The sequence below is a fragment of the Balaenoptera physalus genome (assembly GCF_965194825.1).
Source record: "Balaenoptera physalus genome assembly, chromosome: 17".
Lineage (NCBI taxonomy): Eukaryota > Metazoa > Chordata > Mammalia > Artiodactyla > Balaenopteridae > Balaenoptera > Balaenoptera physalus.
In genome coordinates this window covers 44,176,427-44,197,765 of record NC_138895.1, presented here as the reverse complement: position 1 = coordinate 44,197,765, position 21,339 = coordinate 44,176,427, and the positions used below count along the sequence as shown (strand labels likewise).

General features: G+C 39.2%; 1 protein-coding gene and 1 long non-coding RNA gene across 6 annotated transcripts in view; one reads left to right on the top strand and one right to left on the bottom strand.

The window, feature by feature from the left end:
- Nucleotides 1-21,339, bottom strand: part of LOC309646800 — a 186,897-nt gene that overhangs the window by 32,686 nt on the left and 132,872 nt on the right. The window lies entirely within an intron of this gene.
- RAD54B (RAD54 homolog B) overlaps nucleotides 4,189-21,339 on the top strand; it is a 131,915-nt gene continuing 114,764 nt past the window's right edge. For 3 of the 5 annotated variants that reach the window (XM_082433412.1, XM_082433409.1, XM_082433408.1), the window contains exons 1-3: nucleotides 4,189-6,435; nucleotides 18,179-18,334; nucleotides 18,665-18,815. In XM_082433412.1, coding sequence (XP_082289538.1) covers nucleotides 18,333-18,334; nucleotides 18,665-18,815 — 153 coding nt within the window. In that variant the 5' untranslated portion in view covers nucleotides 4,189-6,435; nucleotides 18,179-18,332. Of the gene's footprint in view, nucleotides 6,436-6,573; nucleotides 6,944-18,178; nucleotides 18,335-18,664; nucleotides 18,816-21,339 lie in introns of those variants that run through there. The other 2 variants (XM_082433410.1, XM_082433411.1) reach the window with 2 other exon arrangements.

Here is a 21,339-nt window from a genome sequence, read left to right as displayed (position 1 = left end):
TTCACATCTGAAACTATAACCATTAAGCAACAACTTCCCCATCCCCTCTTCCTCCAGTCACTGGCACCCACCATTCTACTTTCTGTCTCTGAATTTGATGACGTGATGTCCTCAAGATTCATCTATTCTGTAACATATGTCAAAATTTCCTTCCTTATAAGGCTGAATAATATTCCATTGTATGTATATACCACATTTTGCTCGTTCATCTGTCAATAGACATTTGAGTTGCTTCTACTTTTTGGCTATTATGAATAGTGCTGTTATGAGCATGGATATACAAATATCTGCTCAAGACCCTACTTTGAATTCTTTTGGGAACATACACAGAAACAGGAATGCTGCATCATGTGGTAGTTCCTTTTATAAGTTTTTTAGGAATCGCCATACTGTTTTCCATAGTGCCTGCACCATTTTGCATTTCTACCAATAAGAATTCTAATTTCTCCACATCCTCACCAACACTTATTTTCTTTTTGTTTATTTTAATAATATCCATCCTAATGGATGTGATTTCGACTCTTAAAAAGAAGCCAAAAATCTGGATTGTTGATGTGTAATCAGTTTTCAAGTATGGCAATTGAAATTAAATAATTTAAAACATTATATGAGCCAAGCAAATGTGCAGGGCAAAATGTGGCCAGAGGGTTCCAGCCCGAAGATAAGATCAGTTTTAGAAATTGGAACTTGATTACTATAAAAACTTATTTTCATTTGAGATGGTAAAATTTACCGAGTAAGTTTGTGATAGGACGTGATACTGTAGAGAAGTACTTTGGAGCCAAATCTCTCTGCTATTCCTACCTCACTGAATTTTGGAGATTAAAGTCTATATTTGATTTTTAAAAAAATATGTAGAGCAATATTGGTTCAAATGTTGGCCTGGAAAAATGTATACCATATATGACGTACTTGATAAATTATTTCTGAAGTCATTGGAATTAGTGCCTGCTTGAGAAATAACATGTAAGTTAGTAGAATTATACTAATTTATAGCTCTACCAGACAATTTAGATGTGTTTTTTTAGGGAGATTTTTAGTTTGGGGGCACTATTTTATAATGGTCTTATAGACATAGATTGTAAGTGAAAATAGTCCACTTTCTAAGAATTTCCAGGATACTCTGGGGCATGTGGTAGTATTTTTAAAATATAGTATTTATACTTTAAAATATAAAAGGTTGTAGACGGTATGAAAATGCAGAAAACAGTGAGTAGTCTACTTTGGCCAGTGTAGAATGCAGGGGTGGGAGTAGAGGAAATGGAGGGAAGGTGTACTTGGAGATTAGGCCTAAATTATGAAAATTATTAAAGGTCTTATTATTTGCTATATAAGCCATAGGGAGTAACTAAAGTTTGGTTGTTGTTAATTTGAATGACATTTTAAAATTTGGTACATTTTTATGAGGATCTACTACTAGCCAGTCACTATAAAAGGTGTTTTCCATAAATTAACTCGTAATCATCTGCTTTAGAAACACTCTTCCTCTGGTGCAGCAGGGAGGACAGATTAGAGAGGGAAGAGTCTGAGTCAGGAAGAGCAATTAAGCAATTACAGCAAAGATCTGTTGATAAATCAGTGATCCTCAAAGAATGGTTCTCAGCCCAGCAGCCCAGCATCAGCTGGGAATATATTAGATGTGCATATTCTTAAGCACCACCCCAGATGTAAGAAACTGGAGGTGGGGCCTAGCAATGTGTGCTTTGACAAGTCCTGCAAGCGACTGTGCTAAAGTTTGATGCCCCCCAAAGTTTGTATATCAATGGATTTCAAATTTAGGAATCATCTGGGGAGGTCATTAAAAATTCAGGTTCCAGACAGAGGAATGGATAAAGAAGATGTGGTACATATATACAGTGGAATATTACTCAGCCATTAAAGAATGAAATAACGCCATTTTCAGCAACATGGATGGACCCTAGAGATTGTGATACTGAGTGAAGTAAGTCAGAGAAAGAGCAGTATCATATGATATGGCTTATATGCAAAAAAGAAATGATACAAATGAACTTATTTACAAAACAGAAAGAGAGACTTAGAGAATGAACTTATGCTTACAGGGATGGTGGGGGAGGAATAGTTAGGGAGTTTGGGATTGATATGTACACACTGCTATATTTAAAATGGATAACCAACAAGGCTTACTGTATAACACAGGGAACTCTGCTCAATATTACATAACAACCTAAATGGGAAAAGATTTTGAAAAAGAATAGATACATGTATATGTATAACTGAATCACTTTGCTGTACACCTGAAACTAACACATTGTTAATCAGCTATACTCCAATATAGAATAAAAAGTTAAAAAATATCCAACTTCCAGGGGCTACAAATCTATTTTTAAAAACTTCTCAGGAGATTCATCAGCCAGGTTTGGATCCAGTGACCTAGATGAAAAGTAATGTCCTCAGCTAAGATAGTGGTGATGGAAATGGAAGGATCAAATAGAAAAGATATTTCTAAGACACTCTAATACCTCTAGAATTATATTAGGCCATGATGGCATAAAATTATACGAAGCAGTTACTGGTTTGAAAGTACTTTCTAGTGGGAAAAGAGACGGGCAGGTGCTTGAGCAGGATGAGGAATAAGTTAGCATGTCAGTAAAGCAGAACTGAAGCAGCTCAAGAGACCTGAGGTTTAGGGGTGGTAAGTAGTGCCACATGCTCCAAATGATCACAAAAGGTGAAGATGAAAAGATGCCCTAGATTTGGCAATTTGAAAGATTTTATAACTTTTGTCATGGCAATTATATTGGAGTGTGAATTTGTGGGAAGGTACGCAGAATTCATAATGCTATTTGCAGCATGACTGAGAAGTAAGAAATATGTTCAATTTGTGGGGAACAGAGAAGAGATTGCTAAAAGCTATGTGCGCCAAAGCCCTCCTCTTGCCAATAGTTTACATATAAAGATTGCCTTTGGGTTTGTGGTCCTAGATTGTAACTGCAGAATCTAGTTGTGTTTTTTGTGATTACCGACTGCTTTGGAAATTCCATTTCTGATTGTTGTGTTCTAAGTTCTTATATCTGCTTCTTTCATATCTAAGATGTTCTTAAATATGCTGCATTGTTTCATGCTGCCTAAGTATCCTCAAAGTGTAGTTTTTTAATGACCCTATTCTGGTTAGTATGTTTATCATATTATGTATTCTTGGGTTTTTATTTTGTTTTGTTTTGTTTTTGGCCAAGCCACACGCGGGATCTTAGTTCCCTGACCAGAGAGACTGAACCCCACACCACGGCAGTGAAAGTGCCAAGTCCTAAACACTGGACCACCAGGGAATTCCCTAAGGGTTTTAAATGGAATAATGTTTTGAGGTATTAATTTGGAAAAATATAATGCTGAATTGCAAGGAGAAGACTAAAATAGCAAAGACTAAAGCAAAGGAGAAGACTAAAATAGCCAAAGAAAATTCTTAAAATTTTTTCAAGTTAGTAAATCTTTTTTTAAAAATATTTATTTATTTATTTTTTTGGCTGTGCTGGGTCTTAGTTGTGGCACATAGGATCTTCAGTTGTGGCATGCGAATTCTCAGTTGTGGCATGTGAACTTTTAGTTGCAGCATGTGGGATCTAGTTCCACCTGCATTGGGAGCGTGGAGTCTTAGGCACTGGACCACCAGGGAAGTCCTTCAAGTTAATAAATCTTAAAAAATGATTTGTGTTGACAAACTGTATATTATTCCTCAGTGAAGTTCTCTTTGTTTGCTAAAGAGAGGCTTTGGGAGTATTTTGGTAAAGGTTTGAACTAAAGCAGGCCTAATGGACCCCCTTAAGTCTGCAGCTGCTTTAAGTTGTTTAGGGATGAAGCTTTTCAATGTTCTGGTAAACCTGGAACAGTACAATTGCTACTTACTCTGACTAAACATTTCACCTGGCTCTGCTAGAACAATTTAGGGTCCTCTGGAATCATTGTTTTCTTTAAGTTAAATAAGGAATCAGAAAGAATTCACTTGTAAGCCAAAGTCATGTAAAACAAATATCCAAAGCTGCTCCATAAGCATGTGAAATTTTAAAAAGCTGTTCAATAACTGTATCTCCAAAACTCATTTTGATGAAAAAGCATAAAAATTAGGAATGAAAAAGGCTAGGCACTAGTCCTGACTTTCCTATTCATTAACTTGCTATGTGATATGAACAAATTAAATTATCAGTGGGCCTCTGTTTTCTCATATATTCTTAAGTATAAAATAGGATTCAGGTGATAAACCATAATGGAAAATAATATGAAAAAGAATGTATATATGTAATATAACTGGGTCACTTTGCTGTACAGCAGTAATTAACACATAGTTGTAATTCAACTATACTTCAGTAAAAAATAAATTTAAAAAATAGGATTCAGAATGTGTGTACTGTAGAGTATGAATCATAAGAGATGTTATTACAGATATTTATTGAACAGTTGAAGTAAAAAGTAGCAGTCCAAAATTGATGAAATGTAGTGGCTAAGAGACAAGTGGAATAAACACAACTGAAAAAAGAAGGGTAATCTCACGAAAAGGAGGAATTCAAATTCTTTTTCTCCTCTCCATTCCCCCTAGGAGAAACATTCAGCTCTGATGTTGGTGTTGGTTAATCAATTAGCCAACATTATCAAAACCCAATTAACAAATGTTAATTCAAAATTTAAAGTTACAGAAACTTTTACTTTCAGTAGTTCTAAAGTTAACTGAACCTGAGGACACAGTATAATGTCCTTATAAAAAGTATTTAATTGTGATAACACTTTAGTATTTAATTAATGATTAAAGGAAAGGAACTAAAGTTTACCAAAATGTTTTTTTTCCAAAGATATCTGTATCCATAGAATTGCCTAGATGAAGATTTTTTATTTTTTATTTATTTTTGGCTGCGCCTCATGGCTTGAGGTATCTTAGTTCCCCGAACAGGGTTTGAACCCAGGACACTGCAGTGAACGCGCTGAGTCCTAACCACTGGACCGCTAGGGAATTCCCCAGGATTGATTTTTTTTTTTTTTTTTTTAAACTATATTCACTTTCTTGTTCTCATTCAGAGTCATGGCTTTATTTTATTTGTCTGTTTTTAAAAGTTTTTGTTCTTGGGGTCATGGCTTTAAATAGCACCTCTACATGCTGATTCCTCTAAATTTCCAACCTAGACCTCTCCTGTGATGCCCCAGATTTGCATCTTGACATCTCCACCATTGCCTAGTAAGCACCTCAAATTTGATGTACCCACATTGAGCTCTAGATATTCCCTTCATGGTAACTACTCCTCTGCTATTTTCTTTTTCTCAATAAATGGCAACTCCATGGTTCTAGTTTCTCAGGCCAAAAACCTTAGTCATTCTTATCTGCTCTTTTTCTCTCACACTCTACCTCTGATCTGGCTTCTACCTTCAAAACATATCTTGACTCCAAATGTTACCGCCTCTGCTGCAGCCACCCGGGCTAAGCCACCATTGTTTCTCGTCTCAATTATGTAAACAGTCTCCTAACAGCTCAAAACCCTCCCATTTCAGAATAAAAGCCACAAGTTTCTACATGATTTTCCCCCTCCTTGTTATCTCTTTGACCTCATCTACTATTCTCTGAACTCACTCTGCTTCAGCTACCACTTCCTCACTGATTTTACCAAAATAAAGTCCAAAAAATTATAACAATTTATTATATAAAAAAGCTACTCTACTACAATTTGGTAAGATTTAATACTGTAATTCTTCACGTATTTTTAGAGTTAATGGCTTTTGAAAATCATGCTAAATGATGAAAATTATTGTATTCACACGTTTTTAAGTGTTCAAACCGGAATATTTTTCTACATATTAACAGACGGTGACCTGGTTTGGGGATACTGTTACATTAAAGGGCCCACGACCTATGTATTTCTAACTAGTCACCATATTAAAAGGTGTTGGACCAATTTTAAAACGTCAGTTCACTTACTTCGGCTGGGTACCTAAAAGGAACATATTAACAAAGTCGTTGAAATTACCTCATTCCTAAAATGCGGCATAATTTAGGAGCTATATGGTAAAAATCCATTATATTTTTATATTTTTACAATGCAGACGGACCATCAAACTGCACAAACATATCCATGTAGATGTTCTCAGATTTAAGAAATACGCCTCATCTGTCCTAGGATGTGGTCTGTAGCCTCAGCATGAACATCATGTCTGACCGTAGGCAGCAAATAAATATTTTTCGAATTGAACCATAATCCCGAAGCAAACTTGGAAGAGCTCAAGGAGAAACGCAAAAGCGCTTGCGCAGTGATTCGATAAGGTCGTCCAATCAGAGTCGAGCTGGTCGGGGAATCTGCGGAAGGTAGTGCGCACGCGCGATGGGCTCGTCCGCAATTGGCAGCGCCGAGGCGGGAACCTTGAGCCGCTCTGGCGTTGAGGGAGCGCTGTCTACCCCGGTTCCTCCTGGCTGGTGGCGCAGCTTCCTTCGGAACCTCTCTGGTGCGTCCCTGGAGGGGGAGGCTTGTGAGGCTGCGACAGCCTGTAGGCTTGTGTGGACCAAAGAGGGGAGAGGCGCCGGAGCAGGCCTCCGACGGAGGAGGGAAGGAAGGCGGCGGAGCTCCTGTGGCCGCCTCCTGCGGGTCTGGGAGCGCGGAGGGGTCTCAAGTGTGAGGGGCGCCTTCGCTGCTGGCCGTGGGGTGGCTGGTGGCGGAGGGCGCGCCGTGGGGGTGTGTTTGTGGTGGGGAGGCCGACGCGAGAGGCGACTCCGGGCGGTGGTGCTTCCGCGCCCGCACTGCGGTCAGCCCGCTCGGCTTCTGTGGCGCTTGGGTTTCTTTCCCCAGGACTAATCTCCACTCTCCTGCACGGTATTAATTAATAGTAAGTAACGGAAGATTTTTGTAGGCCGGTTTAGCGGGGCCACAAAATCAAAGGAGCGACCTGAGCCACGAAGCGAAATAACTACTTCCTAATGGAGTTGGAAGGCGAAAAGCAGAAACAGCAGGGGGAGGTGGGTAGCTGGTTCTTGACTGTTTTATTTGCATTCTTGCATCCTAGAGATTTTTTTTTTTTCATCCTAGAGGTTTGATGGTTGCACCCCATCCCCCCTTCAAAGCCAAACCGAATCCACAGATTCTGGTCATAATCCCCTTTGTCGAACTTCATCCTTTGCTATCCCCCTTCGCAGAAACTCTGCTCTCATAGGACCTTATGTATTAAACATCTAATAATGATTATCATAGATAGTAATATTACAGGTAACATTGAGTGCTTACTGTGTGTCAGATTTTGTTCTAAGTACTTTAAGTATTTCATTTAATCCTCCCAACAATCTTATGAGTAATTATTGTTGAACCGTCTGTCATAGATGAGGAAAGGGAGACACAAAGAGGTTATGTAAACTGTGCAAGATCACATGCTTGGAAGTGTCAGTCCAGATTTATATTCAGGCATTTGCCTCCAAAACTGTCTTCTTAATTATTACACAGTACAGTGTATTAAATTGCCAAGTGCTGTAGGCCTTCTGATGTGTCATCAGCCTGGATTTGCCATTTTACTTGGGAGAACAGAAGCAGTAGGTGTTAAGAGTGTAACAGATGTTGGAGCATCACAGTAGGGCTGCCAGATGGGCGTTATTTTTAGGGCCTGGGAAGAGGGCTCAAATAGCACTAATTTAAGAAGTAATAAGGATCCAGAAGCATTTAGGGGGAAATATACTGATGTCTGCAGTTTACTTTGAAATGCATCAACAAGTTAAATGGCTTGATGGATGCCTAAGGTCATACATAAATGGCAGAGCTAGAAATCAAGCCAAGGCAGGCTGGCTCCAGAGTGCCCTGTGCTGCTTCTCACACGCCTGCATACTCAAGTTCATTATTATTTTCTTTAGTTTACAGGTTAAATAGAAGGGTCGAAAAATTAGACATTGTGTATTAGATGTAGAAAAGTTTAAGGGTTTAAGGTAGTGATTCTTAGAATTTAGTGTTGAAAGAAGTTTTAGCAGCTAGTCTGTTCTCTTTATTTTATAAATGAGGAAGTTGATATACAGAGCGTTTAAATAGCTTGCCCAAAGTTTCTAGTTACTGTATTTTTCTAGTGTTCCTTTTAAAAAGGTGTCAGTCTGCAGGTGGGTCTGACTAAATGTAGAGAATGGAACCTATTACATTTCATGATGTGGACATCATTTTTTTAAAAAAATTTTAATTAATATATTTTTATTTTTGGCTGTGTTGGGTCTTTGTTGCTGCGCGTGTTGCTAGGCACGCGGGCTTCAGTAGCTGTGGCACGCAGACTCAGTAGTTGTGGCTCGCGGGCTCTAGAGCACAGGCTCAGTAGTTGTGGTGCACGGGCTTAGTTGCTCCGCAGCATGTGGGATCTTCCCGGACCAGGGCTTGAACCTGTGTACCCTGCATTGGCAGGCAGATTCTTAACCACTGCGCCACCAGGGAAATCCCTGGACATCATTTTTATTAATGATATCTAGAATTTATTGCGTTAAGTGGACTCATCATTATTTTATTTCAGTTGAGCTGTGGTTGTCTGAAAGCCTTGAGTTTTTCATCTGAACTTCCCATTGTTCTGTTTCATTTGACTGAGTGAGTCTAAATGCAAGGCCTAACATTTACCTGTTTTTAAATCATCTTGTTGCAGTTAGCTTTTGTCAATTTCAAATTTATTTCAGTTACATTTCTAGAGACATGTAATATTCTGCTGACCTATTATAAAAAGGAAATGAGGTTGATGAGGTTATTCTGGCATGACTTGTTTGGAAAGAATCTGTGTTGACTATTGCTACTAGTAAATACTGCTTCTCTAGTAAACAAATAATCACGAACAATCTATATAATAATTTGATGTAAGATTGTGCTAATAGAGATCTGTTTTGCCCTTTGTTGACCTTAAACAAATAGACTGCAAGTTAATTCTCTAGCAAAAATGGGTTTATTCAGGATAAGCAAAGAACTGTAATTCAGAGTCTGCAACGACGGTGAGCCACATGCAAGTCCTGCACAACAGAGAGAGAAGACTTCTTTTATAGCGGGGAAAGGAAATTTATTTATTTATTTATTTATTTTCTATTTATTTGTTTATTTATTGGCTGCTTTGGGTCTTTGTTGCTGCGCGCGGACTTTCTCTAGTTGCAGCGAGTGGGAGCTACACTTCGTTGCGGTGCGTGGGCTTCTCATTGTGGTGGCTTCTCTTGTTGCAGAGCACGAGCCCTAGAGCGTGCGGGCTTCAGTAGTTGCAGCACACGGGCTCAGTGGTTGTGGCTCACGGGCTCTAGAGCACAGGCTCAGTAGTTGTGGCACACGGGCTTAGTTGCCCCATGGCATGTGGGATCTTCCCGGACCAGGGCTCGAACCCGTGTCCCTTGTATTGGCAGGCAGATTCTTAACCACTGTGCCACCAGGGAAGCCCAGGGAAAGGAAATTTAAAGGGCTATGGTAAACAAAGAGTTCAATGGAGGAATTGAGAATTTGAAGTATCATGGCTTTTTATTGGCTGAGCTCTTGCCAAGCAAGAAGAGGAGCTCTTTCTTCTTCCTGTTGGGCTCTGTTGTCTCATAGGGCATGAGAGCTCGCTCTTCTTGCCTCCTAACTCTGTTATAATTGAGGTTTCTGTTTATTAATTTTTACATTTTCTCCTTTTGATCAAGGTCTTTCTCTGAATGCATCACTCATCAAGAGTCAGGTTTTCCAATTTCAGCAGCTTTCTGTCCCTTAAAGCCAGGAAGGGCCTTTCCTGGGTGAAGTGTCCCTTGTTGGAGGGGAAAATGCACAGATTGGAAAACTATTGAGGTCACATTTGAGTAACAAGGAGGAGTAGGAGAAAGAACTCTCAGGCACTTTTTATCTAAAGTCCATATGTCATCAAGATCTTAGACATTGAAGATCATCTGAAGTGTTATGTCATCAACAAAGGTGTGGCAGACAAATTTCCAACAGGCCTGGTTTGGATATCCTTGGAAAGCTGTCTCATCAGATGTCATCTGCTTCAGTTCTGGGAAATCTTTACTTTTGGGTCACCAGATGATGTGCTGTCCAGTCAGGGTTTGGTGCTTTCTTTGGATATGTCACGTGAATCCAAGTGTCCCCTGGAGTTTGGCGGCACATTGGTTGGGTAGTATTACCTGATAGGGGGCTTTCCATTGAGGTTGAAGAGAGTTCTTCTGGAGGCGTATTTTCTAATAGATGAAATCTCCAGGTTACAAAGTGTGATGGTTAAGGTCTTCACTTCCTGAGAGTGCACTGTGGAAAGATTGCTCTACCAAAACATTGTTATTTTTAATAGAAGCAATTTGGCCTTTGCATTATTGGGCTATCTCTTCTTTTATTAGTTGTGGTTCAGAAGAGCCAAGTGCCTTGAGAGTCCTGTGACTCTTAAAGGGTGAGAGTTTATAAATTCCAAAAGGGGTAGATGTGAGATTTAGAAGGACCAATGGCAATGCTTTTGGCCAAGGTATTTGGAGGGCCTCTACAAATTTTGTCAATTGAGTCTTAATAATGCCGTTAGTGTGTTCGACTAAACGAGAGCATTGAGGGTGGTAAGTGCAATGAAAGTGCTGTAGAACTGGCCAGACAGTGCAGACTTGTTGAAGTGCCTGATGAGTAAAATGGGTTGCTCAAATATTTTGAAGTTTGAGGTTGGGGCAATCTTTTCCAAAAAGGCTTTAGCCACAGAAGAGGTGGTAACTTATCTGTAAGGGAAGACTTCAGTCTGGTGTGAAAATGTACAGACCATGACTAGAACATGTTCATATCCTTGAGATGAAGGAAGTTGTGTGAGATCCATTTGCCAGACCTCAAATGGTCCAGTGGCCAGTTTAAAATATCTGGGAGCAGTACCAACAGGTTCCCTGGGTTGTATTTTGGACAAGTGGGACAAGTGAGGTAGGCACTTTTTTGCAGCCTTGTTAATATTTCCCCACAAATATCGATTCATGAATGCCATCGTTTTGTCAGTAGACCAGTGGTTTAATGCATGTACAGTGGTTAGGAGTGGGAATTTTAGAGTCTCCAGTAGTCTGGGTTGTTATCTGGTCTAAACCAGAGCTTTCTCTTTTTATCAAGCCGTCAATTGTTGAATTTCCAATCTTGTTTTTCCTTTTCTGAGGCCCATTGTTGGGCTTGTCTAGCCAGTTTTTCTAAGTTGCCATTTGGGAGAATATCCGTTTGGACCATGAGAAACGTTTGGCTGCCATTGGTTCCTTTAAGGGCAGCATTCCTTGTGGAAATGTCAGCTGGGTGATTTCCCTTAGCTTCCAGAGAGTCAGGTTTAACAGAATCTTAATAATGGCTAATGTGGCAGGTAAAAATAATGCATCCAATAACTCCTGAACATAGGAGCCATTTAAAATTTTATTTCTGCTGGAAGTAAGGAAGCCACATTGCTTTCACAGCGTTCCAAAATCATGAGCTACTCTGAAAGCATATTGACTATCAGTATAAATATTTACAGTTTTCCCCTTGGCTAAAGTACAAGCCCATGTAAGAGTATATAATTCAGCTTGTTGGGCTGAAGTAGTAAAGGTGCTGCCCCAGCACTGTCAAAAGGAGTTGCAATATTGTCACTCTCTAAACCATCAGTGAACCGTAAGATGTCAGTGTTACCCAAAGGAATTTCCTGCAGATCATTCACAAGGATTCAGGAGATGATCCCTCATCCTTAAGCAGTCATGAGGGACTTTGCTGACAGAGGGGAGAAGAGTAACGTGTGTCAGGTTATTACACTGTAAAAGTGTTATGTAAGGAGTGGTTAACAAAAGGAGGTGAGGCAGCTGACTGAGAAATGTTGAATGTGATGAGACTTTAGGAGGATTTCTACTGCATGAGGTACAAAAATGGTTAAAGGGGATCCCACAACTTTTTTCTTTGTGGTCCTAATCAAAAGGGCAGTGGCAGTAATGGCTGTAATACCCTATGGGTTGATGGTGGTCCCTGTGTTTTTGGGTGAGTACTGCAAGGGCATTTCCTTCCTTTTCATATACAGAAAGGAAAAGAGGAATCTGATAATTGGGATGCCCAAGGGCAGGTGGGTTCATCAAACCCTTGTTTAAGACCTTAAAGACTCTCTTGTCTGGTTCTTCCCATGACGTTGGTTCCGGGTTGTTCTTTAGTAAAACATACAGAGGATTGGCCATAAGAGAGAAATTTAGAGTGTTATCAGAGTGATAACCAACTAGCTTGAGAAAACCTCACAGTTGACACTTAGTTTTGGGTTTTGGGAAACTTTGGACGCTGTGAAGGCTATCTGGATCTATGTGGAGCCCTTGTTCTGATATCAGATGCCCTAAATATTGAACCTGGGTTTGGGCAAGCTGCGATTTTTCCTTGGTGATCTTATGTCCCTTTAAGGCTAAAAGCTTTAGCAAGTGGTTGCTTTCTTCCAGTGAGGTGGCTTGAGAAGGAGAGCAAAGAAGCAAATCATTCACATATTACAGCAAAGTAGAACCTGTAGGGAACTTTATATCATCCAGATCAGACCTTAGGATTTATGAGGAATAAGGAGGACTCTCAGTAAAACCCTGAGTTGTTGATTTCACCAGAAGCTATTTATTTATTTATTTATTTATTTATTGCTGTGTTGGGTCTTCGTTGCTGCGCGCAGGCTTTCTCTACTTGCGGCGAGCGGGAGCTACTGTTCATTTCGGTGCACGGGCTTCTCATTGCTGTGGCTTCTCTTGTCGTGGAGCACAGACTCTAGGCGCATGAGCTTCAGTAGTTGTGGCACGCGGGCTCAGTAGTTGTGGCTCGTGGGCTCTAGAGCGCAGGCTCAGTAGTTGTGGCACACGGGCTTAGTTGCTCTGTAGCCTGTGGGATCTTCCCAGACCAGGGCTTGAACCAGTGTCCTCTGCATTGGCAGGGGGATTCTTAACCACTATGCCACCAGGGAAGTCCTTTCTGATGTTGCTGTTGTTGCTTTTATCAGTGGCTCAGCCATGCAGGAGCCAAGCCAAAGGCAGCTCAGCAAAGCTCTAGTGAAACAGCCTAGTTCTGCAGGAATGAGCCCGAAGGTTTAACAGTGCAGTTCCACCAGAACAGCCCATTTCAAAAGGAATCTGGCCAAAGGCTGAACCGGCACATTTCCATTGAAACAGCCCCTGTTCCACAAGGAATCAGGCCGAAGGCTAGTGCAGTTATAGTTGAAACAGCCTGATTTTTAAAGGTGTCAGGCCAAGTGCCAAATGAGTACTCACAGACAGAACAAGGCCTTAAATAGAAAGAATGGGCCCTTAAAATAGATCCCGAATAAAACCTAGAGAGCTTCAAAACAGAAAGAGGGTGGAAGCTCAGATCCAGGAGAAAGACTTACTCTTGAACCTCAGGGTTAGGAAGAAAAGCAGTGGGCATCAATGGACTCTGTGTGGGTACTGCATTTGTTTGCTCACCAGCCTTGAAGTCATCAGGGGTCTTCTCTGGATCCCAGTCTGGGCCACCAAAATGTTGACTTTAAGCAAATAGACTGCCAGTTATTTCTCCAGCAAAAATGGGTTTACTCGGGATGGGCAAAAAATTGCAATTTGCGGTCTGGAACCATGGTGAGCCAAGTGCAAATCCTGCACAACAAGGAGAGGAGAGCACTTTTATAGAGGGGGGAAAAGGAAGTTAAGAGGGCTATTGTAAACAGAGTCCATTGGAGGAATTGAGAGTTTGAGGTATAGTGACTTTTCTTTTTTGGGGGGAGGTGGGGTCACACCGTGCCCCCTGCAGTGGAAGTGGACCACCAGTGGACCACCGGGGAAGTCCCAGTAGTGGCTTTTCATTGGCTGAGTTGTGACAGTCTTATTGGCTGAGCTCTTGCAGGCAAGAAGAGGACTCTTTCTTCTTCCTGTTGGGTCTCTGCTATCATCATATAGCGTGAGAGTGTCCTTGTCTGGCCTCTGGTCTGTATTTTTTTTTAAATTAATTAATTAATTTTATTTATTTATTTATTTATTTTAATTTATTTTATTTTATTTTTTTTGGCTGTGTTGGGTCTTCATTTCTGTGTGAGGGCTTTCTCTAGTTGCGGCAAGCGGGGGCCACTGTTCATCACGATGCACGGGCCTCTCACTATCGTGGCCTCTCTTGTTGCGGAGCACAGGCTCCAGACGCGCAGGCTCAGTAGTTGTGGCTCACGGGCCCAGTTGCTCCGTGGCATGTGGGATCTTCCCAGACCAGGGCACGAACCCGTGTCCCCTGCATTGGCAGGCAGATTCTCAACCACTGTGCCACCAGGGAAGCCCTAATTATATTTATTTTTATTTTTGGCTGTGTTGGGTCTTTGTTGCTGAGTGCGGGCTTTCTCTTGTTGCGGCCAGCAAGGGCTACTTTTCGTTGTGGTGTGTGGGGTTCTTATTGTGGTGGCTTCTCTTGTTGCAGAGCGCAGGCTCTAGGCGCGTGGGCTTCAGTAGTTGTGGCACATGGGCTCAGTAGTTGTGGCACATGGGCTTAGTTGCTCCATGGCATGTGGGATCTTCCCTGACTAGGGCTTGGACCTGTATCCTCTGCATTGGCAGGCGGATTCTTAACCACTGCGGCACTAGGGAAGCCGTCTGGTCTGTATTTTAATTGAGGTTTCTGTTTATTAATTCTTACACCACTACTAATCCCTCAAACTATATAAAACCTGGTTATTTATCGAATACTCATGTATGTCATCATTTTTAAGTTGCTGTAATTGGGAAATGTCTAACCATCAGTGATGGCGTGTCACAGCTTAATTGGCTGCAGTTCTTTTTTTTTTTTGTAGAAAATTGGAAATACATAGGAAAGAACTCAGAAGAAATTTAAAAATTACTGGTAATTCTAACATCTAGACATAGTCAGTGTTAATGTTGTGGCATGTGTTTTTCTAGTCTTTTAAAAATCTTTATAGATGTGTAATTTACAGTTTATAATTCAATGCGTATACTTAGATGAGTTTTGACAAACTTGTAATCACACTACAGTCTGATGCAGGTTATCTCAGTCACCCCGAAAAGTTCCTCATGCCCCCTTGCTTTCTAGACTTTTAAAAAGTACAAACACACATACTATTTTTTTGTCTTTTTTTTTGTTTTATAAAATTGGAATGATGCTGAACATGTTTGGTAGCCATTTGTGAAATTAAAACTTATTATTTTTAGAGCAGTTTTAGGTTTACAGCAAAGTTGAGGGGAAGGTGGAGATTTCCCATATACCCCTGCCTTCCCTCATTATCAGCATCCCTCACCAGAATGGTACATTTGTTACAGTTGACACACATAAGCACCCAAAGTCCATAGTTTACAATAGTATCCATTCTTGGCATTCTACATTCTGTGGATTTGGACAAATATATAATGACATGTATCCATCATTAGGGCATTATACAGAATATTTTCATTGCCTTAAAAAATTCTGTGCTCTGCCTTTGCATCCCTGCCCCTCCCCTAACCCTTGGCAACCACTGATCTTTTTACTGTCTCCATGGTTTTGCCTCCATAGTTTTTCAGGATGTCACATTGTTGGAATCATACAGTATGTAGCCTTTTCAGATTGCTTCTTTCATTTAGTAATATGCATTTTTGGTTCCTCCATGTCTTTTCATGGCTTGACAGCTTTTTTTTTTTTAAAGTGTGGAATAACATTCCATGGTCTGGATATACCACAGTTTATTTATCCATTCACCTACTGAATGCTTGGTTGCTTTCAAGTTTGGCAATTATGAATAAAGTTGCTATAAACATTTGTATGCAAGTTTTTGTGTGGACATAAAATTTTAACTCTTTGTTGAAAGGAGTTATCCCATGTTAAAAGTATGTTCAGTTTTGCAAGAAAGTGCTAAAGTGTTTTCCAAAGTGGCTGTACCGTTTTGCATTCCCACCAGCAATGAACAAAAATTCCTACTGCTCCACATCCTCAACAGCATTTGGTGTTGTCAGTGTTCTGGATTTTCTTCATTCTTGGTGACATATGATGTGGAGCATCTTTCCATGTGCTTATTTGCTATCTGTATATCTCTTGTGATATGTCTTTTAAGGTCTTTGGCCCACTTTTTAACTGGGTTGTTTTCTTATTGTTGAGTTTTAAAATTTCTTTGTACGTTTTGGATAATAGTCCTTTATCAGATGCACCTTTTGCAGATATTTTTTCCCAGTCTGTGGCTTGTCTTTTCATTCCCTTGACATTGCCTTTTTTCAGAGCAGAAGTGTTTAATTTTAATGAAGTCCAGCTTATCAATTATCGTCTTTCATGGATTGTGCCTTTGGTGTTGTAGTTAAAAAGTCATCACCATACCCAAGATCATCTGGATTTTCTTCTATATTATCTTCTAGGAGTTTTACAGCTTTGCGTTTTACATGTAAGCCTCTGATTCATTTTGAGTTAATTTTTGTGAAGGGTGTAAAGTCTGTTTCTAGATTCATTTTCTTTGATGTGAATGTCCAGTTGTCTCAGCACCATTTGTGGAAGACACTGTCTTTGCTCCATTGTATTGCCTTTGCTCCTTTGTCAAAGACTGTCTTTATGTGGGTCTGTTTCTGGCTCTCTGTTCTATTCTATTGATTCATTTGTCCATTTCACCAGTACCACACTGTCTTGATTACTGTAGCTGTATGTTAAGTCTTAAAGTCAGGTAGTGTCAGTTCTCTTTGTTCTCTTCTTTCCATATTGTGTTGGCTATTCTGGGTCATTTGCCTCTCCATATAAACTTTAGAATCAGTGTGTTGATATCCACAAAATAACTTGCTGGGATTTTAGTTGGGATGGTATTGAATCTATAAAGTTGAGAAAAACTGACATCTTAACAATATTTAGTCTTTCTATCCATGAACATGGAATATCTCTCCATTTATTTAGTTCTTTGATTTTGCTCAGCGAAATCAAAAGATTTCACAGCCAAAATCTTTTGATTTTTCCCCATATAGATCTTATACATGTTTTGTTAGATTACACTTAAGTGTTTCATTTTTATGAGGTGCTGATGTAAATGGTATTGTGTTTTTAATTTCAGATTCCACTTATTCATTGCTGGTATGTTGGAAGACAGTTGACTTTTGGATATTAACCTGGTATCTTGCAACCTTGCTAAAATAGCTTTTTGTAGCCATTTTTTATTTGATATATAAAAAACATTTCTCATTAAACATTCTTTTATTTTTTTTAATTTAAGGACTTATTTTTTATTATTAACTTGGAAGTATTTTTGATACCAGTTTTTAATTATTTTTTTAATGTTTATTTATTTATTTGGTTGCACTGGGTCTTAGTTGCAGCAGGTGGGCTCCTAAGTTGTGGCATGCAAACTCTTAGTTGCAGCATGCATTTGGGATCTAGTTACCTGACCATTGATCGAACCTGGGCCCCCTGCATTGGGAGCGCAGAGTCTTATCCACTGTGCCACCAGGGAAGTCCCTAAACATTCTTTTAAAATGTGATATTTTCCCCATTAATGGCTGTAGAATTATTTATATAACAAATACTGAATGCCTTCTTGTGTTGGTACTGGCAATATAGTGATGAATGGAATGTAAGACTTCATGCCTGATCCAGGAGTTTACAGCTTGGGGGAATTAATAGGTAGTTTCATTACAGTGTGAAAAGTGCTTGGGTAGTGCACACATAGGAAGGGTCTCTAATCCAGTCTTTGAGCAGAGATAAAGAGGGCTCATAGTTAAGAGTCCTAAAGGATAAATTGGAATTAATCAGGCAAAGGAAAATGCATAAAGGCATTCCCAGCACTGTAGAGGGGAAAGTTTGTTCAAAGGCCTAGAGGAAAAGAGAACATGGCTTGCTTGGGAAACTGCAGTACTACTCACCATTTTAGTGGTGTATGAAGAGAGTGTGTTCCATTTTGTGGATGTGACATAACTTATTTATCTAGTACCTTCTTATGGATATTCAAATTTCCTTTTTTTCTCTTACTATAAGTAATATTGGCATGATTACCTTTATACATAATTCTTTGAGTATATCTTTGGTAATTCCTTAGGGTAAATTCCCAGAAGTGGAATTTCTGGATTAAACAAATAATATTGGTAGCCATGTACATCGTTGTTGATGCCATATCTTGTGTAGTGTTTTGTGAGATTACTTTGAATAAGAGTGCTTACTGCCATCCATTGCAGAAGCATGATGTGTGCATGTAATGTTCTTGCCTTTTTTATCTGTCTCACCTGTTCCTGGTGGAAATAATATTGAGCAAAAGTTTGGAAACCTGGTTCTAGTCTCATGATTTATATATTTAAAATATCCCACTGTTTTAAAAGGAAACTGAACTGTAAATGTGTTCTTTTAATTGCCAGGATTTTATTCATTCATTCAAAAATATTCTTTAGTGATTATAATGTATCTGGCTTTGTGGTCGAAGCTGCTTACAGAGTGGTGAAGAAAACAAGAATGATTGCTACCCTCATGCAGTTTATGGATTAATGGAATAGAAAAAAAGCAACATGCTCGATGTATGTCTGTGAATAATTATGTTTCTTTTGATTTTGAAACTACTATCTAAATTGAGTTTAACGCTTTATAATCATCTAATCTATAGTTTTATCAAAATTGATACAATATATGCTCAGGTTTACACCATGTAATTTAAATCTTAAATATTTTTCAGAAGCCTTTTGTGATGGAAAACAAAATGTTACCAGCTGTTGAATTTGTTTCCTAAGGCTTTTTACAGGCTTATTCTCTTATATTTTTAAAGATGTCATGATTGTAGTGATGATATACTTGGAGGTGATTCTAATCTGACTTATGATTAAATCATTTTTGTTTTGGGTATTTTTCAGGTTAATACTGCTGAATATGAGACGATCGGCAGCACCAAGTCAGTTTCAAGGGAATCCCTTCAAAAAGCTAAAATTTATACCGCCAGCAAGAAGTAATCCAAGTCCTAATGAAGAGGTTACAAAGCTGAATTCAGATATAAAATTATTTGAGGTAAAAAAAACAAAAGAAAAGAGTAAAGGAAGTATAATCTAGAGAAGCATGTATTTTTTTTAAAAAGTGCCATTTAAACAGGTAATAATACTTAATGCCTATAGGAATTTTCAGTATCTCTGATAAATTCTTCTAAAAACCTTAGAAATAATGACTAAATATATATATTTTAAAGGAACGACATAAAATAAACTTGGGTTAGGTCTGTAAAATAAACTTTTGGTAACAGTGAAAAATACCTCTGCAAGGGAAGGGGTGGAGATTCTTGTTAAAAAAAAAGTTGTTCTGATCAGTGTTCTTTTTAAAGGTACCACATAAATAAGTGAAAACTTTACATAAGGCAATTTAAAGGGAAAACATATAAATAATGCTTTATATCACTGTTCTGGACACTTCCTTTCATTTATACTTGTAAAAAGTAAGTGCTTGAAACAGTCTTTTTTTTTTTAACAAATCTACATTATTTATTTGTTTGTTTATTTATTTGGCTGCGTCAGGTCCTAATTGCGGCACGTGGGATCTTCTTTGTGGCCCGTGGGGTCCTTTGCTGGGGCGAGCAGGCGTCTCTCTAGTTGCGGCGTGAGGGCTCCAGGGTGCGCAGGCCCAGTAGTTGCGGCACGTGGGCCCAGTTACCCCGCGGCATGTGGGATCCCAGTTCCCCAACCAGGGATCGAACCCACGCCCCCTGCATTGGAAGGCAGACTCCCAGCCACTGGACCACCAGGGAAGTCCCAAAGCAGTCTTTTTTTTTTTTTAATTTTATTATTTTTTATAAATTTGTTTATTTTTGACTGCGCTGGGTCTTCGTTGCTGCGTGCAGGCTTTCTCTAGTTGTGGCGAGCAGGGACTACTCTTCATTGTGGTGTGCAGTCTTCTCATTGCGGTGGCTTCTCTTGTTGTGGAGTGCGGACTCTAGGCACACAGGCTTCAGTAGTTGTGGCTCATGGGCTCTAGAGCGCAGGCTCAGTAGTTGTGGCGCATGGGCTTAGTTGCTCTACGGCATGTGGGATCTTCCCAGACCAGGGATCGAACCTGTGTCCTCATCATTGGTAGGTGGATTCTTAACCACTCTGCCACCAGGGAAGCCCCCGAAGCAGTCTTAATATATATTCTTTACTACTAGGATGAAGGATTGTTTTAGTCTTAGGTATATGGAAGTTATATAAAGGTTATATAGAGCATATATAAAATGGGCAATCCACACTTCTGCTACTCTACAGTTCTCTGATTCATTTATGTTATGGAGATTAAAGTCTACTAATATTCTATTTTTTTTATTATTGTAAGATATATATAACATAAAATTTGCCATTTTACCATTTTTAAGCATGCAGGTAAGTGGCATTAATTTCATTCACACTGTTGTGCAAAAATCACCACTGTGTTCAAAACTTTTTCATTACTCTAAACAGAAACTTTGTAACCATTAGGCAATAATTCCCTATTCTCCCCTTCGGTCATCACTATTCTACTTTCTGTCTCCATGGATTTGATTACCCTAGGTACCTCATATAAATGGAATCATAAATATTTGCCCTGTTGTCTCTGGCTTATTTCATTTAGCCTGACGTTTTCAGGATCATTCATGTTGTAGCAGGTATCAGAACATCAGTGCTTTGTATGGTTAAGTAATATTCAGTTGTATGTATATACCATATTTTGTTTATTCACTCATTTATTGATAGATACTTGAGTTGTTTCCACTTTTTGGCTATTATGAATAATGCTCATGTGAACACTGGCATACAAGTTTCTGTTTGGGTACCTGTTTTCAGTGCTCTTGTGTATATACTTAGGAGTGGAATTGCTAGATCATATGGTGATTCTGTGTTTAGTTTTTGAGGAACTACCAAATTGTTTCCATAGCTACTGAACCATTTTACATTCCCACCAACAATATATGAGGGTTCCAGTTTCTCCACATCCTCAGCAACACTGGTTATTTTCTGTTTTCATTTCTGTTGTTTTGTTTTGTTTTTTTTTGATTATGGCCATTCTTGTTGGTGTGAAGTGGTATTTCATTGTGGTCTTGATTTGCATTTTCCTAATGACTAGTAATGCTGAGCATCTTTTCATGTGCTTATTGACCATTTGCTTATCTTCTTTGGAGAAATATCTGTTCACGTCCTTGGCTTTTAACTGGTGTTTTGTCTTTTTGTTGTTGAAAACATCTATTGATTTTTGACTCTGTTTTTTGGCCTGCATCTGTTTATTTTATCCTACACTCCTTTAGAATTCTGGCCACAATGTAAGGAGAAAACTATGTAAGCATAGTTTTTAATTTTAAATAAGGTTTCTTTTTGTACAAGCAACTTTATTTAAATACAGTTCACATACCTGTAATCTACCTACTACAATTCAGTTGTCTTTATTATGTTCAGAGTTGTGCAGTGCTCACCAAAACCAATTTTAGAACATTTTTATCATTCCAGAAAGAGACCTCATACACATCAGCCCATCCAAATCCCCCAGCCCTTAGCAACCACTAATCTACTTTCTGTTTCTATATATTTACCTATTGTGA